Source organism: Falco cherrug, chromosome 7 (genome assembly GCF_023634085.1).
Source record: "Falco cherrug isolate bFalChe1 chromosome 7, bFalChe1.pri, whole genome shotgun sequence".
Lineage (NCBI taxonomy): Eukaryota > Metazoa > Chordata > Aves > Falconiformes > Falconidae > Falco > Falco cherrug.
The window spans coordinates 2,000,147-2,025,038 of NC_073703.1; the positions used below are offsets into that span (position 1 = coordinate 2,000,147).

General features: G+C 56.6%; 2 protein-coding genes across 4 annotated transcripts; one reads left to right on the forward strand and one right to left on the reverse strand.

Annotated features, from left to right (window-relative positions):
- Positions 1–18: 18 nt before the first annotated feature.
- Positions 19–4,485, forward strand: ISLR (immunoglobulin superfamily containing leucine rich repeat). 3 transcript variants are annotated; one of them, XM_055717139.1, is made up of 2 exons: positions 19–126; positions 1,852–4,485. In XM_055717139.1, the coding sequence occupies exon 2, from the start codon at positions 1,860–1,862 to the stop codon at positions 3,108–3,110; it is 1,251 nt and encodes a 416-aa protein (XP_055573114.1). In that variant the 5' UTR covers positions 19–126; positions 1,852–1,859; the 3' UTR covers positions 3,111–4,485. The 3 variants fall into 3 exon arrangements, with proteins under 3 accessions (XP_055573114.1, XP_055573115.1, XP_055573113.1); XM_055717140.1 differs by lacking the exon at positions 19–126 and adding an exon at positions 133–266; XM_055717138.1 differs by lacking the exon at positions 19–126 and adding an exon at positions 471–565.
- Positions 4,486–4,935: 450 nt separating this feature from the next.
- Positions 4,936–24,321, reverse strand: STRA6 (signaling receptor and transporter of retinol STRA6). The gene is made up of 18 exons (XM_055716388.1): positions 24,134–24,321; positions 19,273–19,423; positions 16,879–16,957; positions 16,355–16,440; positions 16,049–16,188; positions 15,714–15,880; positions 15,447–15,572; positions 14,544–14,611; positions 14,321–14,397; positions 13,537–13,598; positions 13,082–13,262; positions 12,100–12,175; positions 11,896–12,029; positions 10,546–10,663; positions 10,244–10,345; positions 9,252–9,415; positions 8,585–8,722; positions 4,936–8,252 (listed from the first exon to the last, which is right to left on the reverse strand). The coding sequence occupies exons 2-18, from the start codon at positions 19,395–19,397 to the stop codon at positions 8,074–8,076; spliced, it is 2,022 nt and encodes a 673-aa protein (XP_055572363.1). The 5' UTR covers positions 19,398–19,423; positions 24,134–24,321; the 3' UTR covers positions 4,936–8,073.
- Between the last annotated feature and the right edge of the window lie 571 nt (positions 24,322–24,892).

Genomic DNA, 24,892 nt, shown 5'->3' on the forward strand with positions numbered 1-24,892 from the left:
GTCGGTTCTTCCCCCGCTGCGGGGGCGGAGGGGGGCCGGCCGCGGCGGGGCTCGGGCAGCGGCCCCCGGGGGAGGCGGGCGGGCGGAGGAAGGGCCCCGGCAGCCGTTTTCCGACAGCGGGAGTGGGTCGGTGCCATGGAAAACAAAAGGGCCCGGGGGACGGGGAGGGGAGGAGAAGCCCGACGAGGACCGAGGGAAGCGGCCGAACCGTTTTCCCCCACTCCGGAGGAGCGAGGGCAAGCGGGCTCCAGCCCCCGACGCCGCCGGTGAAGGGGCAGGAGGGGCCGGGGGCGGGCGCGGGGGACCGAGGAGAGCGGGGGGCCGGGGGGGAGCTGGGGCCCGGGGGGAGCGCTGGGGCCGGGGGGAGCGGGGGGTCTAGGGGGAGCTGGGGGCCGGGGGGAGCGCTGGGGCCGGGGGGAGCGGGGGGTCTAGGGGGAGCTGGGGGCCGGGGGGGCGGGCTGACCGGTTATTCACGGCTCTGGTATGCGGCGTGCCGGCCCCGCTCACCCGCCCCCGGCTGCTCCGCCCGCCCGGGCCGTGGGGCAGCGAGAGGCGGCGGGGAGAGGTAACGGCCCCGGGGGGATGCCGGCGGGGGGTGGGATGGGGTGGGGTGGCAGGGAGCTGGGGTGGAGGGGTGCTTCGGGAGCTCGAGCGGCGCGGGACCCCCCAGCTCTGCTTCCCGGGCATCCCGCAGCGCCTCACCCGGGGGGTTGGGGGTCTGCCCCTGGGAGCCAGGACCGACACCTCGCTTGGCAGCTTGGGCTGGGACAGATACGGGGCACCCCAAAATGACACAAACAGGGGTTTTAAATGCATCAGCCAAGGAGACACACCCCCCCTCCCACCAACCCCAGCTCCCCCGCCCCGTACTGCGGGGCTCTCACCCCTTCATCACCCCCACAGCCCTCGGGGCTCCTTCCCCATCCCTTGACCCCCAGTCCCGGGGTGGTCGATCCCTGCAGGACAGGACCCTTTGTGTCCCCTTTTGCACATACACACACACACAGAGTTGTTGTGCAGGCCTTGCTCAGCCTCTCCTTTGCCAATAAAATGTCTCCCCCCTCCTGCTCGAAATGATGGGGTTGGGGACTGGAAGGAGCAGCAAAACTTGCCCACAAGGCAAAGACAAAGGGGTCTCGCTGCCAGCTCCTCGCAGAGCCGCAGTTAACCTCTTCCCTGGTGGGACACAGCTTCCAGCCGCCAGGAACCAAGCGTGCACAGTCCCCTTTGCAAGGCAGGCAGAAGGGGAGTAAGGAGTTAGCTCAGAAATATTTCGCTCTGAAGACTTCCAGCAGCCAGGGACCCCACACTGGCTTGCTGAGAAAAAACACTTAAACGGTTTTTTCCATGACATGGAAAAATATGGAGATGGGGGGTTGGTTTGAGGTCTGAAAGCGTGCTGAAAAATCTCGGCAACTTGATCGTTTAGCGCAAGGCTGGTTGTGAAAGAGTTGTGGTTGCTCTGTTTCTCCTCATTTCAGCCGCAGCAGTGTGAAGTCTGAACCCCCAGCTCCCACTTTTCATCCAAAAACTTGGGGAACCAGGACCGTGGGGGCGGGAGAGGTGTGGGATCACATCAAAGATCGAAAAGAGGCATTTTCTAGTGGGGGAAGGAAAGGGTCTAGGGGGAAGGTCCCCGCTCGCTAGGTAATCGAAGGCTCTGCTCTTGGAGAGGAAATGCCTTCTTCAGATTAAGGAGTATTTCAAACAGCCTTTTCCAGCTGAAGTGCTGGAGATAATCACATGGGTGCTTTGCTCTGCTGCCGCTTCCTCTTAGTATTTGGCAAGAAGGTGCAGATCCCCATCTCTGCTAGACCCGTTCCCGTTCATTCCCCCCATCTCTGTTCCCAGGAGGAAGGATGAGGCCCCTGCTCTGCTGCCTGGGGCTGGCTGCATTTCTGGGTCCTTGCCTGGCCTGTCCCAGCACCTGCTCCTGCTCCACCAAGAAGAATGGGCGGTTGTTGGCTGAGTGCGCCTACAAGGATCTCCAGGAGGTACCAGAGGGGTTGTCCTCCAACGTGACCATCCTCACCTTGTCAGCCAACAGGATCAGCTGGTTGGGGCAGGGCTCCTTTGCTGAGGTTCCTGAAGTGCAGTCACTGTGGTTGGGCTACAACCAGATCGGGGTGGTGGAACCAGGGGCTTTCGCCCTGCTAGTGCACCTGAAGAACCTGGACCTGAGCCACAACAAGATTGCAGATTTCCCCTGGCAGGACCTCCGTAACCTCAGTGCTCTGCAGATCCTGAAGATGAACAACAACCGCCTGTCTGGGCTGCCCCGGGATGCTTTCCACTCCTTGAAGGACCTGCGCTCCCTCTGGCTCAACGACAATGAGTTGACCACCTTGGCTGAGGGCACCTTTGACAACCTTCCCTCCCTGTCCCAGCTTCAGCTCTTCAACAACCCCTTCAACTGCTCCTGCAAGGTCTTCTGGCTGAAGAAGTGGACCGAGAACACTTCCGTCTCCATCACCAAGGGGGGCTCTACCTTATGTGTGGCTCCTGGCAGACTGAAGGGCAGGGCGGTCACAGACATCCCCGACCACCACTGTGTTGCCCCCTCCGTGCAGCTCACCTACCTCTCCAACCTGGACAACACCGTCATGTATGATGGCCTCACCCTGACCCTGCACTGCAGTGTGGCGGGCAGCCCTCCACCAGAGATCAGGTGGAAGATCCAGACCTCCAGCCGCCGCGTTGAGATCAACGGACCCAACGTGGCACGGGATGGAAATGTCAAGCAGAGCCAAGAGCACTTCTTGGTCTTCAAGAATGGCACCATGGCCATCCCCAACTTCAGCAAGGAGGATGAAGGCACCTACACCTGCCTTGCTGTCAACGATGTGGGCACGCGGGATGTCTCTGTCAACGTAGCCTTGGCTGGCTCGGAGAATCCAGCTGAAGACCTGCTCCGAGATGACCCCCAAGCCAGCCACCTTGGGGGTCGGAGCTGCTACAAGGGGGATGAAATGGATCCCTCTGGTGCCGGAGAAAAGCTGGTGATTGTTTACCACATGCCAAGGGAGTCGAAGAGCAGGGCTGGAGGAGCAGCGCCCCAGGTCCATCTGGGGACCCTCCTGCTGGCTTTGAGCATCGTGCTCTGCTGTTAGAGGGGGGAGAAGGAAACGGTGCCTCGGGGATTCCCCCTCTTTCTGTAGCATTTATCTTCACGTAGTGCCATGCCTTTGCTGAGCTTCTGGAAACTGTGGGCGGTCAGCAGTCAAAGGGGGCCAAGACTCAGGCCCAGGGCTGGTAGTTCAGCCCCTCCTTAAATGGGGGCCAGGCTGGGCTCCATTAGTTGAGAGCTTCAAACGAGCTCGGGTGATGTAGAGCAGATCCATGCCATGCTGCCACTTGCCAGGCATCCAAATCTGCCGCTTCCTGACATCTCCCTCCTGAGACCAAAGCACAGCTGCAGGGTTAAAGTCTGCCCTCAACAGGGCGATCATCAGCCACGCCCAGAGCCCACCACAAGCCCTTCTCCACCCGCAGCAGCCAGCCGTGACCAGGGAGGGGATCTCTCACAGAGGATCCCATCAGTCCATCAGCACCAAAGATGGCATCCCTACCGTGACCAGCACCCAGGCCCTTGGTTGGCCAGGTGCATCCTTCCTACCACCCACCTCAGGTGAAGCACCAGGAGCAGAAGGACCAGCCTGAGAGAGGGAGAACAGCCTGGGCATGGAGTCCTGGGGTCCCAGGGCGCATGGCTTTGAGGGACAGAGATACGGTGGTGCTTTATAAGCAAGATGAGTACAGTAGGACACATTGGATGGGGCCATGGGCTTGGATCAGGCCATGTTATAGAGCAGGAGAAGTTTTCTCACAGGCTTCATCCCTGCAGAAGCACAAAAGGCTCCTCCTGGCTGGGTGCTGGGAGCATACAGGGTGCCTGCACCCTCCCTGCATGTCACAGGATCAGGCCCTGCCACCCTCGGTACCTCTCCCAGACGTGATGCAGCTGATTCCCACTCGCCTCACCCCTCCTCCTTCTGTTTCACCGCTGAAGCCTGCGGTACAAAATGCTCACCTGGGCTGGACCCACTGAGCTGCCCTGCTCCAGCTCTGACCCCTGAGCGGGGGGATTGAGCTCAAAGACCAAAATAATTTCCCAGCGCTCCTCTCTGATGGGAAACCGAGCAGGGGCTGCATGATGGAGCAGGAGGAAGAAAGATTGGGAAAACCCAGACAGCAGAGAGAGAAGCTGAACTGACCTATAAGCCACAAACACACTCCTTAAGTGCTTTAGTATTCCCACGCGGGACATATATACCATACCCGGCTGCCCTGGGGTGCTGGGGAACCCGTTGCCTTATGGTGGGGGGCTGAGCATCTCCATCTCCCCCCGACCGAGGCACGGGTGTTCCAGCTCTCATGCCTTCTGCCAGCACTCACCTGCGGGAGCTGGGCAGACCCCTACAGCCACCCTCGCCTTATAACCAAACTGTACAGACAGCAATAAATACCTTTTTTTTTTTTTTTAAACAAGCTGGTGTGTGCTGCTTCTGTTCATCCCCAAATCCCGCAGGCCCAACATCATCTGGGATACCACAACTCATCACCAACCCTCTTTGCTCAGGGGGCACCCCATTTTCCTCTCCAGCTCCCCCAAAGCCCTCCCTGTGCTGTAGCATCCCTCCATGATGGCCTTGGAGGGAGGATGCACTTACAGGATACCCAAAAATCCCTCCCCATCGCTGCCTGCGGAAGGCAGTGACGCCAAAATCAGCTGAAAAGCAGCTACCCTGGAGCCTCAAGTCTCCACACAAGCTCTCCAGCCCCACAGTTCAGTGTCCAGCCAGCTCACAGGGCAAGGAAAGGGGCAGCCGAGTTGCTGCCATACTCCAACACAGTCAGGCTACGGCGCCGAGGTCTCTGTGGGGGTCCCAAGGCAGAAACAGCCTAGAAACAGCCAGCGGCTCCTTGTACGAACAGCCTTTGATGCTAACAAGCAGGCGCATATTTTTCCCATTACAGGCAGAAAGGATGAAAAACATCACGGCCCCAATGAGAGTTTTGGTTTCATTTCATAGGATACAACTTCTAACATCAATTTTATCCCAGCCGGGGTCCTCCCTCCCTGCCTGACTTGGAGTAGGGGGGGTACAGGAGCTTATTCCTGTAAAAGGGTGTGGAGCTTGGGATAAGGATAAAAAAAATAAGATTTAGACTCTCAGCAGCCCTAAGCCATGCCTGAAAGTCTCTGCCCACATTGCAGAACTACCGCTCCCCCCAGCTTCCCTGGTGTGTGGCTGTTTTGTCACCAGAAAGGCGAATTCCTCCACATTCACCAGCTCACTCATTGCTTTTATGACAAATTATTAGCAATATTAAGCATCACTCATTCATAACAAACAGGGCACCCTGCCACATGACTTCAGGGCTGGATGCTGCAGGTAATATCACACTTGGTTTCACCATCCTGACCCACCATGGCCACTGGCCAGTGCATGTCCAGGATGCCACAACCCCTATCAGCTCCTCTCTGTCTCTCCCATTTGCAAAGCCCCAGCACGACCCAGACCTGAATTTCCATTCCCCACATGGGCAGTTTTTCATTAAGGGCTGTGTTCAGCCGGATCAGCTCCCTGCACCACCTCACCGTCAGCTCAGGGGGTGGGTGGAGGGGACTGCGGCTACGCAGGGGCAGAGCTATCCCATGGCCATACCCGACGTTGGGGGTTTAAGAGAAGACGCGTGAAGAGCAGCTCAGTTCACCCCCCCAGGACACCCTGCTTATGTCAAAGAAGGGAAAGAAAGCAAGAAAATTAATGAAGCCACCTCCTGCCTTCCTCCCAGGGCTGTCATCTCTCACCTCGGCCCCAGCCCACTGCCTGCCAAGACATCTCCAGGACGCCTTGGGCAGGGCTGTGTAAACAGATGCTGAAATCCAGCTCCACCCATGGCCCAGAGCTGCCAAAGATTTTAGGGATTACCAGGGCTGCACTCAAAGCCCCAGTGTGTCTCGGAAGCTGGAGTTGGGCTGGGATGGTCTGCGAGGGAAAGGCACAGCCCTTGCTTTCAGGCATCCCTGGGTATATGCAGGACACCCAGCACCCACCAGCACCGCATCTCTCCTGCGCTCAGACGCACAAACCCAAGCACACACACCACAAAGCCCAGAGCTGGAAAGCAGCAGGAACTGCACCTTGGGCTCCTGCTGTCTTGAAAAGAAAACAACCCAGACCTGCCTCTGGTGCCACTGCTGTCACCAGTTTGGTGACATCTTACTATGTGCCAGACAGTAATCAAATACTATCAAATCAAATCCAAACCAAACCGGTGTTGTTTTAATCGTATTCTATTAGTGGGCAGTGGATGTGACAGGGTTTTGAGCATCCAAGCACACCGGGTGGCTGTTGGGGCAGCACCGGCAGGCAGCAGGTGGAGGCAGGGACACACACCGCCCCCCCCTTCCCTGGGATAGAACAGGAGGGGGTCAGGCTCCTGGGGAAAGGGACAGCTCCCACTCAGGGAGCCTCAGTGTTGTGGGGAGATGCCAGGACACTCCAGGCAAACCCCAAAGCGCAGGGTTCAGCTTTGCTCACCCCAGCGAGGGGGCACAGGGTCCTTGAAAGCCTGCAGAGAGCAGGTCTGCTCACCTCCAAGGAGATCCCTGGAGTGAGGGGCTCAAACCCCACTGAGCAGAAGGGATGGTCCAGCAGCCCTGCTCTGTGCAAGGTGGGCTGCACAGTCTCAAAGGCAGCTGCTTTAGCAAGGCTGACGTGTTTGGGATGGTATTGAGATGGAGAGTGAGGAGCCGCCAGAACAACTTGCCAAGAGCCCTGCTTGCTGCCTGCAGTGGATAACTGACACCAGGCACCCTTCCAGCCAACAAAGGCAGGACTTTCAAGGGACACATGGTGGGAAAAGGTGATCCAGCAACACCTTGGATGCATGCCTTTCATGATTTAGCCACCAAATGTCCTGTTGCAGTCCCCCTCCTTCATGGGAGCTGTGGTTTAGGGGGCAAACATTTTCATGGGAAAGCAAACTGATGGGCTTTGCACTAAATTTTCCCAAAGGTGGTGAGGAAGATGACAGATTTGGTCCCATCACCCCCAGGTCAAGCAGATCTACCACAAAAGCCTCTTCTGACAAGGTCAGTCCCAACCACCACCCGGAGACATGGCTACAATGGTCCTCATGTCCCTCCTGCCAGGTCTGGTTTATGCGGGAATGGCCAAGAGACCAAGCACACCCCAAGCATAGGAATGAGGTATGTGATTTATTAACCTTCCCCGACTCAGCATGTCCAAGTGAGGTATAAAACTGCTTTCTATAGATTCAAGCTCAGCTCACTTGGAGGGTCACCAGCCCTGGGGAGCTGCTGGCTTTAAACACAAGGAGGGGGGTAAGGGGGGTGGGGCAGGCAGAGCAAGAGGCATCAGTGGGGATGTTACAGGGGACAGAAAGCAAATGGCTCTGCAACTTCACAGCCTAGAGCAGGAGCAGATGGGGATTTTAGCCTTCACAAAATTGGAGGAAAAAAGTCCCAGGGTTAGGTACAATGTCCAAAGGGAGCCAGGACCAGACCTGCAAGGGAGAAGCTGGGGATGGGGTTGGCAGTGGGGACCTTCTCCACAGGGAAACCGCGCTGAGATGCAGGTAGTTCCTCATGCTCAGTCTGGGTGAAGATCCCTTCACACACACACATGCACACACACACCCTTCTCCCTCTTTCCTTACTACCCTGGTGCTGGGGACTTGTGCCTGCCTTGCCACATGTCGGCAAGGCAACAGTTGAGAACTGGTGGGCTCATTGCAGGAGTGGCTCCTAAGAAGTTTCTGAGATGCCTGAAAGGTTTAGCTTGGCTCATCAACCCCCCTCCATCCAGGTCAGGCTTAAAGGTGACCTGTTTGTCTTTACCTCTGGACCTTGGTAGTGGCTCAGAATGGATGTAGAGCTCAAAACCAGCCCCTGTCACCACTGGAAACAGACCAGAGGCTGGAAAGGGGCGAGAGGTGCCTGAAACTCCTTACAGCACAGGAGGAGAGTCAATGGGAGACAGGGGTGGGATGGGATGGGAGGGTGCGTGGGAGGCAGAGAGAGGTGGGGGGCTTCTCTGGAGGTCAGGGCTTGGGGGGGCTGAGCTGGGTGCCATTGGCTGTGGGGTTGGAGAGGGCAGTTTTCCGGCAAGCAGTCAGCGAGGGGTTGTTGAGGAGTGTGTAGGCCAGCCACCAGCGGGCTCGGCTCTGCTTGAACCTGGCTCTGCTTGGAGGAGTCTTCTTGGGCTGCATCAGCTGGATGCCTGAAAGGAGGTAGGAGGGGGGGAAATTTCAGCCCCAGCTCCCCCTCGCTGGGGCTGCCCAGATGTCATCTACACCCTGGGACAAAAGCAGAGGAGCCCCATCCTGCCCTTGCATGGGGCAGAGGAACAGGAGAAGCACCTGGGAGAGACAATCACATACCAAGCAGAGGTGGCATAAAAGTGGAGGGCACCAGAGCCACAGCCCCCAGTGGTCCCTTTACCCCAAGGCACCACCAGCATCTCTAGAGGAGCAGCAAACCCGCAGAAGAGACCCCGATGCTGCCCCATGGCAATGGCCTTGTATCCCCCCAGCGGTGGTGAGAAGGTCTCACCTTCTTCCACGTTGCTTGCCCGGAGCCCCGGTGGCCCCTCTGGCCTGGCCAGCTGGAGAAGCAGCAAGCAAAAAGCTTTCATCACCGGGTGGGACTGGCTGACCTCGATTTTCAGATAGTGGCAGTAAGTGTGGTAGCCTGGGGGAACACAGCCCATGGTAAATGCATATGGCGGGGCCAGACTTCATGGTTCCCCCCTCCCTCCTGCCCTGGAGCAAAGGGGAGGGTCATTTGCCAGGCTCCATCTCCACCCTGTCAGAGCTGCTCTGCTTTCAGAGCTGGGGATTAGTTCTACTCCCAAAATCCCAGCAGGAAAAGCAGAGGAAGGGCTGAGGTCCTCTCCCTGCTGTTTTTAGTGCAGGAGAAGGGAGGGTCTGCTACCCATGAGAACAGGGTCTGGCCACTGGTGAAGCCCAGGGGAACCCCAGAAGGGCATCACCTGCCCTTGGGCATGGATGGAAAAGCAGGACAAAGAGGGCATCAGAAGCCACTTGCTCCAGTTGTCTCACCTGCCCATTTCTGAATGCAGGTGGTTTGAAGCCACCATCATTCCTGGCAGCTCCAGGTGATGGAGGAGCCCCAGGCGCTGTCCCTCAGGAGCTCGGTGGTGGGAGAAGGGCTCTCACGTTCACAGAGATGCTGCAGAGGGAACCCCGCCATGCCCTACCTGGGTCGAAGGTCTCCACGCCACGGTTCAGCAGGCTGATGTCCAGCTGGCAGAAGTGGATGGCATTATAAAGGCCAGAAATGACCATCCTCCACACCCCAGCCAAAACACCCACCAGGATGTTGATGGGGAAGAGCAGGTAGGTGACTATGTAGAGAGCTCGCCTGCGGGTGGAGAAGGAGGAGTAAGGAACACAAACACCACGGGATGGGAAGCAGGGCCCTTCCCTTCCAGAGAAACCTGCCAAAATAAGCCTCCCACCCTTCCCTGACTCCTCAGCAGACACAGTCCCCATCTGAGGTGTCTCCATCCCATGGAGAGAAGCAAACACCCTCCCAGGCTCTTGCAGAGGAGACAGCATGGTGCAGAGTCAGGACTTCAGAGCCTGGCCCCCAGCACCCAGCACATGCAGAGGCTCCATTTCTCCTTGAAGACTTAGAAATGAGCCAGAGCGTGAGGCTGGTGGTTTGGGATGGAGAACATCAGCTCCTATGGAGGCCAGAAAAGCCTAGAGCAGCCTCCCCACTGTGCTGGGCAAGTGATGGAGGTGGTGGAAGTGCCGTGCCTGGGTGGAGCAGGACACCTAGATCCGTCTGTCATCCTGGTCTTCAATGTAAGGAGACAGCTTAAGCAGTGACACCATGCGCGAGTGAGGGACCACATCTGCTGGCAGTGTGTGAGCTGGTCCAGCTGATCCTGAGGAATCTGGGCTTCCTCTGAGGCTTGCAAATACGGGTGGTGGAGCAGAGCACAGACTTCGCCAGCTTCACCCCACCAAAAGCAAGGCTGTAAAGGGACCATGGCCCTCTATAGCACCTAAAGAAACCTCTCTGGGAACACGGAGCCACTTAAATCCCTCAAACCCACAGGCTTTCCCCCTTGAGCTCACAGCACAGAGAACACCACAACAGCAGGGGCACATGTAAACCCAACACAGTCCTGGACCTCAGGAAGGTCAGCTCTGACCTGAAGACCCCCCCACATCCCCATACCTGTTGGTGAGCTCCTTCCGGAGGGGATGCTGCTCCAGGAATTGGTAGTGAGCTGCCAAATTTTGCACAATGACGGCAACAACCAGGGTCAACCAGAAGGGCCTGGATGGGAGGGAAGAGGCAGGTTGGACACCAGGAGGGTCTCAAGCATGAGACACCATCCCAGGCAGCAGAAACCTCCAGAAAAGTTGAAAGAGCCCAAGGTAGAGCCTCCCTCTGACAGAGTATCCCCAAACCACACCATGGCCATGGAAATGGCACCCACTTGGGTCTTCCCTCCCCCGAGGGCTGGGTGCACTCACCACATGTTCTGAATGATTTTGAAGAGGTGCGTGTTTGTGCCAGACTGGAGCGGGATGATGAAGAGGAAGGTAAGCCCCACCAAGCAGATGAAGAAAATCACTTGCTGGATGAGGAGACCTGGAAGGGACATATAGGGACAGAAACTGTGGTGGGGAAGGCTGGAGAAGTGGTTCTTGTTCTTGCACTTATTCCCCAAACCCATGCTCGTTGCTGAGCATGTCTTTCATTTTAATCCCATAAAGAGCTTGCAAGATCCTTACCTGCCTCCCCTGCTCCAAACACAATGCTCTGCGCGGGATTTAATTACAAGTTCAGCCTTTCTTATCACTCCCAACATTATCCCCGCTGAGAAGAGCCATCACTCGAGGCTGCAACTATGATGCCTCATCATAAAAATCAGCCTGAGCTCTGATTTCTAATCATAAATCACACCAAGATCAGAAGCAGTTGTGGTTTCTTGTGCTTGAGCTCGTGCTTCATCTCCACTGCTTTGCTTTAATGACTTGAAAATCAAGATTTTTAAGCAGGAGGTAGATTCACAGCAGCATGGTGAGATGCAGCCAGCTCTGCCAGGGATACACCGAGTGGGTGGCCGAAGGAAAGCTGCTCCTCACTGGCAAAGGGGTACAAGGGGCTCCTGGGTGCTCCCCAGCTCCTACCTCCACACTAATCTCTGCAATCTGCCTGCAGAAATAGGTCCACTTTCCTGATGGGTGGTCACCAACAGAGCTGGTGCCCCACCCCCTCACCCCCCCTTCTATCAACCCCCTGGAGCCTCAGCTGCACTCTCCTGTGTAGCCTCAGGGTGCTGACATGGTTGGGTGTTGTCCATGTATCACTGAAGCCACTGCCTAGAGTCACTTCCCATGGGCCAGAGAGGCCTTAAAATGTCTCCAAACCATGGTGGAGTGAAGATTTCTAACCCTTTGACAACCTCCACCCATTCATGGGCTCGCCAGCCCTCCCAGCCAGGGATACCTGGGCTGTGCTGGGGAAGATGCACAGCAAGGAGCACCCAGGATATGAAGACAGGGACTGGAGGAGACAGACAGTCCTTTGCACGAGATGCTGCGACAGCTTCTCAAATCAAAATATTTGGGCTTGAGCCAAAACTAGTCATTATTTCCCCACCGCCTTTTTTTATTTTCTTCCCGACCATTTGGTGTTCAGCATGGCCCTTCCCGTGGAAGGACAGATTGTGTTTGGGGAAAGAGGAACAAAAGCCTCACAGCCATCCCTTTGCAAAAACGGGGCAAGAAAGGGGGAAGAGATGCTTAAACCTGGGGTAGGTTGTGCAAGGTGGGGGTTCACCACCCATCCGCCCCCTCATGCTCCCCAGCACCCTTTACCCAGGCAGGCAAAAGCCGTCTGGAAGCTGGCAAAGCTCATCCAGCAGACGATGGCTTGTCGGGACGGGCGGAGGATATGTGCTTTGTAGAAAACATCCAGCACAGCCCCTTGGTAGAGTGCCTTCAGGTTGTTCCTGGGGAGAGAGACCAGCTGCATCCCAGCTTAGTGACAAGGTCAAGGCCAAAGGAGTGAGGACACCGTACCTGTGCATCACCAGCGTCCTCAGGAGCATGGCGCAGGTCAGCAGGCAGCACAGCACCAGCGAGCAGATGTAGCAGACTGCGAAGGAGCAGGGGGAGATAGCCAGGTCAGGGCTGCAGCCAGCCCCAGCAATGGGATTTTGTTGTAAAATGTATCTCAGGAGCATTGCGGGGGGGCTGAGTTATGGGGTTGCATGGATGACACCCCCCCCAGCAGGGCACCGTGCCTCAGTTTCCCTCCATATCCCCCTTTGCGATACAGGGTTCTCCATCTCCCAGGTAGGCATGAACAGATGCCAACAGTGAAAGGGAAGGAGAGAAGCAAGTAGCCAGGGGAAATACAAGCAGCTCAGCTAGCTCAGCACTGGAAAAATCATTGAGCAAGCCATGATAAGCAGGCAGTGTGACGGAGAGAACCTAGGAAAATGATCTCAGAACAGGGGAAAGCTGGGGAAAGAAAGTAAGAGTGGGGAAGGAGGTCTGTTAGGAGGGATGGAGATATCAGGAAAACAAAGAGGATGAGAGAAGCTTGGTGACTTGGGAAAAGCCATAAGCCACCACACCACACCCCAGGGTTGGTGGTACCCCAAGGTAGTGCCATGCAGGAGAAGGGGGGCACTCCTGCCATCCCCGCACCTCCCCATCCAGGGCTTTCAATTATCCAGGGGGCTGGGGGCCATCTGCTCGATTCCAGCACATATCAAAGCCCTCACCCGAAGGGCAGCATCTGCAGCGCAGTGCTGCCGACTCTCCCTGCCTCGCCATCTTGGCACGAGGCGGCTGCTCGGAGATGCCTGGCACGGCACCAGGATCACGCGGCTGCCTTTCATGTCTTGGCTCCAGCAGCTGGGTTTTAAGTCCCCCTGGAAGCCGCCCCATCACCAGCCAGTTTCCTGGACCACCCTCTGGGTTAGAAATCTCTCTAATTAAGTCCTGAAATCCTCCAAAAATCACCTGTGATTGCAGGACCTGTCTGGGAACCCACCTTCCAGTGACCACAGGTAGTACTTGACGGTGTTGAGCTCCTTCTCCATGTCACCTGGGACAGCCGGGTTCTCCGAGGGCACTAAGCCAAACTGGACCAACAACACGACGATGTCCTTCGTCATTCCCGCCCGCACAATCTGGATGGTGGGGACAACAGCTACCAGGAGCAGCAGGGCAACCTGCGAGGGAGCAGTGCCACGTGAGCCCTGGGTCATGGCATCCCACTGCTGAGCCATCGCCTTAGCTTAAAGACTTAAGGCTGGCTGAGCTCTGGAAGCACATGGCCGGTTGCTGCGGCTCAGCCGAGGGATGGTAATACCGTGAGGCACGTTAATACCATCCCTGTAGCCAAAACTGTGGTGTGGCAATGACCTCTGGGCTCCTTTGCCTCAGGAGGACACAGCCAAGAAGGCAGAGAGGGGGCTTTGCTTGGCATTTAACCATCAGCATCACCTGGTAGACAGCAATCACGGCTGTGGTTATGGACAGGACGAGCTTTAGCGGGATCCGGAAACCTGTAAGGCAGAATTGGAGGGTTGTATTGGAGAGGAGCTGTGATCTGGGATCACAGGGAGCAGCTGCAGATCCACCCAACCCAGCAGCCAAAGCAAACATCCCGGGGGGAGAGCACTGGAACAGGGCATAAGTCAAATATTCATTGGGATTTCCCCGGGGAAATCCTGCAAGGATATATGGCTGGGAGCCGTTTCTCTGTACTTCAGCTGGATGGATTTCCTTCCTGTTGATCCTCCTTTCCCGCAAGGCTGTGAAACCTCGTGTGCCCACAGCACTGAGTCCCACCAGCTGGGTGCCTGCTGCATGGGGAGCCGCATCCCAGGACAGTTCTCCCCACACTGCTTCCATGGGCAGAGGGGGCCAGGAGTAGCTCCCCATTCCTGGGCTGTTAGGGATTTTATCCACTTACTGTAGATTTTATTCCCTTGTCATAGCCTTATCAAGCATCGGGCTGTGATATTAGCACAACCCAAGCCTGAACCTGGCTGCCTCAGTCCACCTGGTGCCCCCATGGTGGGGGGGTCCATCTCCCCACCCCAATCCACAACAGTTTGTGCAAAGCCAAGGCGTCGCACGTGCGGCAGGCGGCAGCTGCCGTGGCACAGATGCTTTGGGGAAGGAGCCAAGAAAGGCATTTGCTTTCCCTGGGGAGAGGGAGGCAGCCTGTTTGCTGAGATGCTGCTGCAGCCAAGAGCGCAGCCCTTGCCTGCCCACAGCCTACCTTCCTCAGGAGTGTAGATGTAGGAGCGTAAATATGTCTGGACCCTTGATAGGAGGCTCTCTTCTATCTTCGAGGAGCTGGAGGAGGAAGGAGAGGGTGAAAAGCATGTCCCTTGGGAGCAGGGAACCCCTGTGCCCCTGCTGCAGGCAGCGGGCAGCCAGGCAGGGCTGGCACAGGCGCTGCTGGTCAGGCAGAGCTCAGGGAAGGTGTCAGTCATCCTTACCTCCCCTTCTGAGGGCGTTTGGACAGGACAGCCTTTAGGTACTTCTTATAATAACCTCTCCCTGTAACCTTAAGGATAGCAGCGATAAGTTGCCTGATTTGAGCACAAGGATGAGCTCAGGCACTCAGGGCAGGGAGAGGTGACTTTGCCTTTTGGGTGGCCAGAGCATCTACATCCCACCTGGCAGCCACCTCCTTGCTCTGCTACCCCTGGTTACCCACCCATCACCTGCACAATGCCCTGCAGCACCCTCTGCCAGGGATGGGCTCTCAGCCCTTGTTTGGCTAGCCACCATGTTAGAGCCATGCTGGCAGCAAATCTTCCAGCACTGCAAAGGTGGAAATAAATCCGCCTTGTTCCTGTCAACAAAGCAGCCCAGAACCAGGCATACTGGTAGGACAGCTGAAACCCCTCATTCCCATCAGCCAGCTCCCAGCAAGTGCCCTGGGGTCACTTCAGTCCATGCTTGGGCTGACTTTTTTTTTTTTTTTTTTAAGTACGTTTTTCCTCCTCTCTTCCCAACAAAGCCTCAGCATTTCCCAAAAGGCCAGGGATTATCCAGCCTGCCAGGAAAACAAGGCAACCCCAGTCCCAGCCTGAACAGGATGCATTGATGCCTTAAGCCTCTTGTACTAAGGAGTTTACTCCAAAGATGGATTTTTCACTCCCTTTTCAAATCCAGCAAGATAAATAGAGCCGCAACCCGTGCTGTCAGAGGGACAGAAGGGAGGCAGCTCCTGGTACCAGAACAAAGTGGGGAACACATGCCCTGGGACCACCCCAGTTCTCCCAGTCCCCAAGGCATATGGGCTGTGGGGCAGGAGAGCTCCCATAGCCATGCAGGTCCATCAAGGGGCTCTCCCATGCTACCAGCCCCTGAGTTGCCCCATGGATCTTCATTACCTCCTTATCCAAGGTCTCCTCCTGCCCGGTGAAGCTCCTGATGAGCAGGGATGGATACCAAAGGCTTAAGAGCACAAGGCAGAGGATGATGGGGACGTAAGAGAGTGTGGAGTAGTACCTGTATATCTGGGGAGAAGAAGAGATGTCACACATGGCATCACCCCACCCTGGGAGCTGTGTCCTGGTGACACCTTAATGTCACTTACAGGAGGCAATGAGAAAGCCACGCCAGCCCCCCTTTCCCTCTCCATGCAGTGGGGCACGTACCTTCGGTGACTGGGGACAATCCACCTTCTGCCAGATGTGGACCACGCAGTGGCACCAGGAGAGCAGGCAGCCCACGAGGTAGCTGACCCTGTGCCGGACGGTGGCACAGGCGATCAGGGGATAGTAGAAGGCTGGGTAGTATAGCAAAGCCAGGATCTTCCAGTACTCTAGATAGTACGGTGGGATGTGAGGAGGGAGAGATAAACAGGCAAGAGAAGGCAGCATGCTCAGGAGGGACCAGGGTGAACAGGCTGCTCAGGGTGCCACCTGAAGTTGCACACCTCTTGGGTGGGGAGGAGTGTGGTGCCCATGGGCCAGGAGGGTGCTCGCCTTACCCCGGGTGCTCTGAGAGGAGTGGGTGATGAGCGGCAGAGGATCCCTGTCCAAGACCAGCACGCACAGGGAGGAGAACAGGATGCCGAACACCGCGGCCACCAGCCCTTGGTTGCCTTCCTCCTCCAGAAAGTTGGCTGGGCTGCAAGCCAAGGAAAGAATGAGCCCAATACCAGATCATGGGCACCCTGTCCCCACCATCCTCTGCCCCAGGGCTGGTTTATTGCATGCTGCACCCCAGCATCCCTCCATCTGCTTGGCTGCAGGGTAACAGGGACCCCAGGGACTGGGATGCAGGGCCAAGATACCTGAGAAGTCCTGGGACACCATTCCAGCAGCTTTGGTGGAGACGTCTGCGTTTCACCAGCAAGGACAAGCCCACGAGCACAGCCAGCTGCCAGAAACCCAATCAAGGGAACAATAAATCCATGGGGGGGGTGCCCGGGGGAGGGGGGGGGGGAGGGGGGCGCTAAGACGTGCTGCTATGTGATGGGAGCCTCCACAGAGACACCATCTCCACCTAACATCCTAAATGCAGACATGGCTGAAGCAGCATCAAGCTGCTCTGATGAGTTACAGGCTCTAAATGCCTCAGAGGGACCGTGCTGGGAAAAAATAAAAATGCATCAAAACCTTCCATTGACTACAGGCACGGAGCAAAGTCTGGAGATGTGTGAGTCCCCTCTTAGAGCATCCCAACTCAAACCTCACTCCAGCTCAAGCTGAAGAGCCTAGATCTGCTATTTGGGGGTAGATGGGCATGACCCAAGCTGGGGGGACAGCAAATACGATGTCAGGGCAGATAACCTACCCCGTGGGACTCCTTACTTACGGAGACGGGTGCCATGCAGATGTGATACAGTCTGGGAGAAATGGTGGGGTCGCAGTCTGGGATTGTGCTGGGAAACATGCTAGAATGAGGGGAAAAAAAATAATCATGTGTGGTTGTATTCAGTCCCAGAAGGGCAAAGCAGAGATGCCGGGGTAATGCCCATTTACACGGCAGCGTGATGCTGAGATGGGGCAAACCTCTGAAGAGCCGCCTTACACAACCAGCAATAACCAGGGATGAAGTCACCCTCACAAGATGATTTTATGATCAAGTGAGAGAGATAACACCCGGAAGCGACCCCGAGCTGATCCCCACAGGGATTGGGCAACCTCCCTGCATGTACAGGATGCTGAGGCTGAACAGGAGATCAGCAAGGAAGGATGAAGCCCCCCATTACCCCTTTTATCCCCATATCCATTCTGGCTCTGCCCTTTCAAGGGATGCAGCCTGCAAAGCAGCAGTTGTCCTTACTACCTAAGGCACTGCGCTTAATACATGTCAGCTGGGAGGCTGAAGACCCCTTGTAGGGTATTCTGATGCCTTTCCTATGGGAGATGGACCAGCCCCAGAGCTGGGGGGGCTGGCAGAGGTGGTGGCTGCCTGGGGTATGTGCATGTAGGATGAGGTCCAAGTGCTGCATCCCCTGGCCAGCCAAGGCCGGCCAAGCAGACATGCCAGCCTTTGTTTTATTTATTCGCTTTCTGGCCTCCATCACATTCCTTAATCCCTGCTTTGCTGCAGCAGCCCTCTTCTCCCCATGGCCAGGCATGACCATGCCCAGCCACCTTCACCCATGGGTAGAAAAACCCTGTGTCAGGGAGCTGAAGCTCCTGAGCCCCATAACTTGCCAGGGGGACACCACAGGAGCCCTCATGCCCTCCCAACCCCCACAGTGCTGGTGGGGTGGGCAGAGATGGGAGACCAGCTGCAGAGCTCCCACCAGCAAGGGTCCGATAGTGAAATCAGGATTTCTCAGGCATCATATGTCCGAGGCTGTCACCAGCCTGCCACAAAAGGCTTCATAGGACCAGCTGTTGTTAACAAAGCTCCAATTTCTGCCTTTTTTTTCTCTGCCAACAGCTGGCCTTGGGTAGACCAGAAAATTCCTGCTGCTAAAAAATATCCAGGCTCTGGAAATCGAGGGCGCTCGCCTGTAAGACTGAAAGCACAGGAATACCAAAACCTGAGAACACAGGAATACCAAAACCTTTCTGGTACCACCAGGGCTTAAGCTTCTAAATCCAGAGCATCCAGGAGCCATCAGATGGGCAACTCCCTGAGGCTGCCTTCATCTCTTCACTGACCACGGCTTGCTGCAAAGCAGGACACCCAGAAAATAACCTAGAAATGTCTAGCAGAGGTGTGGGTCATGCAAGTGGGGCTTCGCCTGGGAAAACCAGGGTGAGGCAAGGAGATTGCAAAGGCTGTTTTGCAATGCAGAAGATTAAGGACAAGGAGGAACCCTTTGGGCTGGTCACTGCTGGGATCTCCTCCTGCTTGCCCTCAGGATTAGGTATCAGTCAACTGAGTGGTATAAAATCCACCCGCAGAGGACTAAGTCAACAGAGGAACAATAGATGATGGTAGATGGGCCTTGGGATGCCCAGCTTCCAGATTTGTGGGACACCACTGCTCCATGCCTCAGCTTCCCCTCCCTATAGCACTCCTCTTGTCCTTGGGAAGGGTGCTCAGCTAGGATGGGATGAAGAGCACTGCTCTTGAGAGTACGTTCAGTTAAAGCGTGAACCATCATGGATGGAGAGGGAATAGGCTTTACAGGACACACTGATACACCAGCTGCGGGTGGGCTGGGGGGGAAAGGACATCCATGGAAGCCCAGGGATGGTCAGCCTTATTTTGTTCAGAGTCACCATGCCATGCAAGGACCCAGCTGAGCATCCCAGCCCTGTCCCGCTGCTCACTCCCTTCACCCCTAGCTGAGATCTGCACAGCTGCTTTGCAGAGAACTGGGGTGGGATTAAGGCAGGGGACAGATTTGCAAGGCTGTGTCATGGGGATGTCTCCAAACCCAGAAACGTGGAGCCAGAGCAGCCCTGTCTAGGCCAGCAAAGGCTCTGGGAGCTTCAGAGGGATGAGGGCAGCAGGTTAACACCATGCACTTTGCATTTTGGGGAAGGCTAAGCAGAGATGCCTGCTGCAGGGTTCACCCCAGCTCTTGCCAGAAGTACCCTAAAGAAATGAAGCATTTTTAGGAGGCTGAAACAAGGCTTTTTAATCACCTCCCACTCAGGAATAAATCGTGGCTCTGTAGCTCAGAGGATGTTGCTCTACGGAAGGGATAGAGCAGCTGGGCTGGAGGCTGGCAGCCACTCAGGGTGAACCCAGCAGGGGACAGGGAACATGTGGCACCCACCAGCGGGGTTGGACACTTACTCATCCTGTGGCACGGCCGGGTCCATGGTTTCATAGATGTACCAGTCAGAAACGAGGTCTTCTGAGTCAGCAAAGCCATTGTCCAGCAGAGCCTCATGCATCCCAGCAGAGCCGTTGGCTGCCATGGCTGTCTCCTTCCTCCCTCCACGGGCTGGAGAGAGACAGCAAGAGGCAGCTGGAGACAGAACGCAACCAGGCTTTCCCAAGGTGGGTCCTCCTGGGAAATGCAGGGATGGAGGCGCTGAGCCAAGACACTTTATCTTCTCAGGTCACTCCCGCAGCTGGGGCGGGGCACTGGGAGCTTTCAAAATCCAGCTGTGCCTCCAAGGATCCAGCTTTTATCTGGACTCGGAGGGAGGGAGGGAGAAGGGATGAGCACCCCCCATACAGCACAACCCGAGTGCTCAGGGCACACCTAATAGTCCCCCAGCTGCTCCCTGCCTGCCGCGGGATGCTGATAGACTTGGAGCCTTTGTTTGGGTTGTTTAACAGCTTTTACGCCAACAACTTGAAACCGGCGCAAGGGTCAAGTTTTGGGCTTGGCAGCACAGGCTGGCTGGCAAAGAGGAGACGAGACCTCATCACGGCTGAGGAGCCCATGACCTGCAACCCCAATGTCCCCCTGTGCCACCCAGATGCCCCACACAACATCCAGCCTCTCCCAGCCCTGGGAGGAAACTTCAGCCCCTCTCCCTTTGTAGCAATAAAAAGGAAGGAGGATTTGTCGCAGTGCCAGACCCAACAAGCTCTTGTTTCTCCTTCTCCCCATTATTTTTTGATGACTTTGGCCCAGACAGCCCCACACCCTCTGCTGCTGTCCCAGAGCTACATCACACAAGCTGCAACATGCCTCATCTACCATAGCTATTTGAAAGTCAGTGCCCAAATGCCAGGCAGCAATGCTCAGCGCAACCTCCAAGCCCCAGGAACCAGCCCAGGACCTGGGGACACCTCATCCCACAGCTCCAGGATGTCACCAAACCCCCCAGGGCTGCTCAGTAGCTCCAAGGGAATGGGTAGGAGGTGGAGGGCTGAGCTGACAGCTCTGCTCCAGGCTGCTGTTTGTACAGCTGGTGTTCACCAGGGACTGTGATGGATGCAGCGTGTCAGCTTCAAAGAGATTCCCCAAATCAGGGCTGTTGCCCTGCAGGCAGCCCCGTCTTGGGACAGACAAGTGGCACTCACCACCATGGCCACACTGCCCATGGCCTGATGATCCACTGGGTATCACATCCCCAGCTGTGTTCTGGGTCCCTTCCAAGGACTCCCTTGTGAGACCCGGGACCTTCACCTCTCTTCTCAGGGAACCAAAACTCAGGTAGAAAGCAGGTCCCCCCCACCCCAGCATTTGGTCCATGTCAGGGTGCCACCACCATACTTCTCCCCACCAGCTCAGGCTCCAGCAGAGGAAGGACAGATCCCACTAGCCCCAGTTGACCGTCTAACTCAGACAGATCCCAGGCCTCATCCTTAGCGCACCCAGTGCATGTCCCAGCTTCAAGGCATCGACTCTCCAGCCATCCCTTGGTTTTGCCTGTGCAGGGAAGCAGCTCTGACCTCACCTCCCAGGAATGTAGCACTCCTTAAAAAGGTAGAAGGAGCCAGTAAAGTTCTTGGCAGTGAGCACACACACACCTGCAAGCACCTTTCTCCTCCTGTGGGGTCACTAAAGGCTGGCAGGGCTTGGAAGAATTGGGGGTGGGGTTCAGGCAGGTAAAGCAAGCCATGCCAGCCCTGGCACAGGGCCGCATCCTTCTGGGGATACCGATTCCCCTGCCAAGCAGCGTTCAGATGAATGGCCAGCTCCAAAAGCCACCATGGGACTGCCCATGCCTGTCTCACCTCCCCATGGGGTCACCCAAAGAATCGCAACCAGAAGAAAGATCTACCTACCCACCATCCCAGCCATGCAGCATTACCCCATGGGATCCACCTCTGAACGAGCCAGCAGATGCCACCTTGCCCGTGCCCTGACTTGCAGCCGCTCGGGGACATGGCAGCCACAGAAAAGCAGGAAGGAAAGAAAAGAAAGGCTCAGTGAGAGGCACGGTGCAGGCAGCCCTCAGGGAGCCCTGCTGGGCAAGCTGCAGCCTCAACCCATGCCAGGCAGCAGCAACATCACGAGATCAAGCTGACAAGCTCCCCGGGTGGTGGCATGTCAGCTCCCTTTCCAGCACATCCTTGCTCGGAGCATCATGCACATCTGGACCTCAGGGCTTTGCTGCCCGTCTCTGTCTGGGTATGGGACCAAGGTGGGTCAGCACTGTCCCAGCACCAGGTGATCTTCAAGTCCTCCAGCCCAGTTCTCTCACCTTTACGACATGTTCATACTCATCTTCATGCTGTCTCTCTCCAGGGGAAGGTCTCCTCTTGTGGTCCACCAAGCAGGGTGGCAACATCTTGGTCACCATTCAGGAATGGTCTGGAGAAATCAGGAGGTGCTTCAGCACCTCCAGCACACCTGCTAGACACCATCAGGCAAGCCATGGCAGTGCAAGGCTGAGCGAGTGATGGTGAGGCATGGGGACATCCCAGCCTGGACCCCAGGGGGCCCTCTTATTGTCCTGGCCAACAGGGCTGGCACTGTGCTGGAGGAGAGGTCTTGCTGCCAGTGGGCATTTCAGCTGGGGAGAGGCACATGATGAAGGGCTTCAGCCTCACCGCAGAACAGGGAAGAGTTACCCCCCCTATTCCCGCACAAGCTGCAAATCCCAAATCCGGTGTCCCAGAGGAGGAGGAGGAGGGGAGGCAGGTGTGCCAAAACCTCAGCGGGATCAGCATCCCCAGCCAGGGCAAGGCCACCACCCTCCACCCTGCTCGGCGGGTGCTGGCTCCTCTGCCGGGGCTGCCCGAGCTCCCGGCCTTGCAGCCCCCCCGTGCCCTGGGTTTCCCCGAAACCTGAGCTCTGTGCTCCTCTGGTAACCTCTGCTGGAACAGCCGGGGCCTTTGATCGCAGCAGCCTCGCCTGAGATTGATGGGTTCAATAAAGCTCCTTCATATTCTTCATTTCCCACTATCCATCACTCTCTGGGGAGCTTTTGCATCCCACCACTATGAATTAAACTTGGGAGGGGGCATAAGGGAATTACCCCCCCTTTCCTTCCTCCCGTTCAGCCTAATGGTGATGCCTTGTGTACAGCTTTTAATAAAAATGATAAAGATCTCATTTCACAATTGTTCAGGGAGCCCTTGGGCCAGGGCAGGGAGGGGAGAGAGTTGTTTAAGCGAGATCTCTAATTCAATCGCCACTTGGCTGGTGGCTGCTGGGCTGGTCCCTGCAAAGCCAGGTGGCAGAGGAATGGCTTTAGAGGACCTCGGAGAGAGAATGGCCTTCCCAAAGGTGGATTTAGCAGCTTCAGGTGATGCTTAGAGAGGCAAAGCCCGATCTCACGTCAGCACAAGCCGAGCCAGCCAACTTCAGCCCCAAAGTCAGTGTCCCAGCCCCAAAATGAGATGAGAAAGGCTGGTTTGCAGGCACTTGTGCTCAGCTAGGAAGGACAAGGGGACAGCCTGTCCCATCCCTTCGCTCCACTGATGACTTTGGAGCCATCCAAGCTCCAAAGATGCCCTGTCCAGCCCTTGCCCAGAGTTTTTTGAAGACTTTGATCATCTTTCTGGAAAAGCAGTTTTTCCAGCGTGAAGATCCCATGCTGTCTCCAAGTTCCCCAACCACAAGTGCTGCAAAGCCCACGCACACCCTGGACCACCCAGCTGGAGGCTGGGACCTCCAGGAAGTCACTGCCCACCCTTCCTCCAAGACAGGCTCAGCCCCAGGGGTTTGAGAACACCAAACTCATTGCACTGGTGAGCTGGTGCGGGAAGCCCGGTGGCTGGGGAACTGACCTCACCCCAGCCCAGAGCTCTCCCCATCCCCTCGGGAAAGCCCCTGCCTGGGCAGGGAAAGGTCCACAGGAAGTTTTTCATCCCACCCAGCCATCCCACTCTGACGGTGTTTTCCTCCCTCTTGCCAGATCAGACATGGGGAGGCCTGTTCTCACCCCATTCCCCAAATCCCTCCTGCACCCCAACCTCCAGCACCTGGGGGAGAGCTGTGGAGCCCCACAGCTCCTCGCAGACCCTTTCCTCTGCAGAGCTGGAGCCTGCAGATAATAAATCCACCACGGAGATCATAAACACGCTCGCCAGAAAGTCAGAGAAGCCCCTTTTGCATTTTAAAAGCAAAGGCAGCGTGAACATTTAAGCCAAAGAGGCTGTTTAAGGTTATTTTTAGGCTCCTGATTTCCCCCCTCCCCGCCCCCCTTCCTTCATTTCCAAGTAAAGGCAGAGGCACCTGCTGCACACAAAGCCCCCCCACAAGCCAGGGGAAGGGGAAAAGTCAGGAGTTTGCAGGATTGGACCAAAACTTGCTGACAAGGTCATCTGCCAGCACGGAAAAGAGTGCTGGGGGGGTGTCAGGGCAGAGCACCCCGTATCCTCCGCTCCTGCGATGCTGGGGGGGTGTGTCAGGGCAGAGCACCCCGTATCCTCTGCTCCTGTGATGCTGGGGGGGTTCAGAGCAGAGCACCCCGTATCCTCCGCTCCTGCGATGCTGCAGGGGGAGCAAGCATCTCCCAGGAAAAGCCCCCCCGCCGCCCCCCCCCCGACTGCTTCCCAAAAGGGGGTGAAATCCCTGCTTAAAGCTTAAAGGCAGAGCTCGGATTTTTGGAGGGGGGTCCTGCACCGCAGAGCAGGATTTGCCCCAGTACAAACAGGCTGCAAACTGAAGCTCGCATTTACAACCTGGAGCAACCAACAACTCCACGGGGTTCGTTTAAGCCCGGCTTCCCCATGACGCCAAGTTTGCAAGAAGCAACAACATAAAGGGGTGGGGGGAGAGGAAAGACGGCAAAAAAACCGTTACCTGCTTCCAGCCAGCGACCTCCTCGCCAGGCACCCGGGCACTTGGCTTGGTGTGGGTCTTGGGAGAAGCGTGGCCTTGCTAAGCGGGGTCTACAGCATCCGCTGGCGGGAGCTGGGTGCGGATGCAGCCATGCAAGCTTGAAGGCAAAGTTCAGAGCACCAGCGGCGAGTGAGCGGAGGCTCGCGGTGGCTCAGGGAACTTTATCCCCTCCATCGCCAGGAGGCCTTGGCTGGGGGCCACCCTGGGGTTTAGAAAATTAAAAACAACCAACCCCGTGCTCCGCTCTCCCTTTGATTAGGCAGAGCTTTTCGGGAGAGGAGGCAGCTTGACCCAGCCCCCTTCTTCCCCAGCTCTCCGGCAGCTCAGCTGGGCTTTAGCTGCTCCCGCCACCCCGCTGTGCCAAGGTTTAGGGGGTAGCCCAGGGACTGAGATGCTGCTGTGTCCCCTCTAAGGAATGCAAACAGCTGTGCTTCCTCCTGGGGTAAATCAAAGGGCCAGCTCCCTACTGGTGTAAATCAGTTGAGCCTGATCCTTTGCTCAGTTGGTACAAGTTGGTTCCCAGGGGTGGGAACAGGGAAGGAAAGTTTTGGGTTGGTACAAACTTGGGGGCAGGTGTCACTGGTTTGGGGACAGCATCACTAGAGCATCCTCCCCACAGCTCCTTGGAGATGGCCAGATCCTGCCCAGGGCTTATGCAGCAAGTGACCACCCCACAGCAATGGAAAACAGCCTGGAGGAGGTGAGAAAGGGATGGAAAAC

What these genes read in the sequence shown, in the direction of transcription:
- ISLR (XM_055717138.1), top strand. Translation starts at nt 484, where the DNA reads ATGCGGCGTGCCGGCCCCGCTCACCCGCCCCCGGCTGCTCCGCCCGCC. An exon ending in GCGAGAGGCGGCGGGGAGAG is followed by an intron (nt 566 to 1,851) that starts GTAACGGCCCCG and finishes CTCTGTTCCCAG; the next exon opens with GAGGAAGGATGAGGCCCCTG.
- STRA6 (XM_055716388.1), bottom strand. Translation starts at nt 19,397, where the DNA reads ATGGCAGCCAACGGCTCTGCTGGGATGCATGAGGCTCTGCTGGACAAT. An exon ending in CATCTACACTCCTGAGGAAG is followed by an intron (nt 13,599 to 14,320) that starts GTAGGCTGTGGG and finishes TCTGCCTTACAG; the next exon opens with GTTTCCGGATCCCGCTAAAG. An exon ending in GACGGCTTTTGCCTGCCTGG is followed by an intron (nt 10,664 to 11,895) that starts GTAAAGGGTGCT and finishes TGTCCCTTCCAG; the next exon opens with GTCTCCTCATCCAGCAAGTG.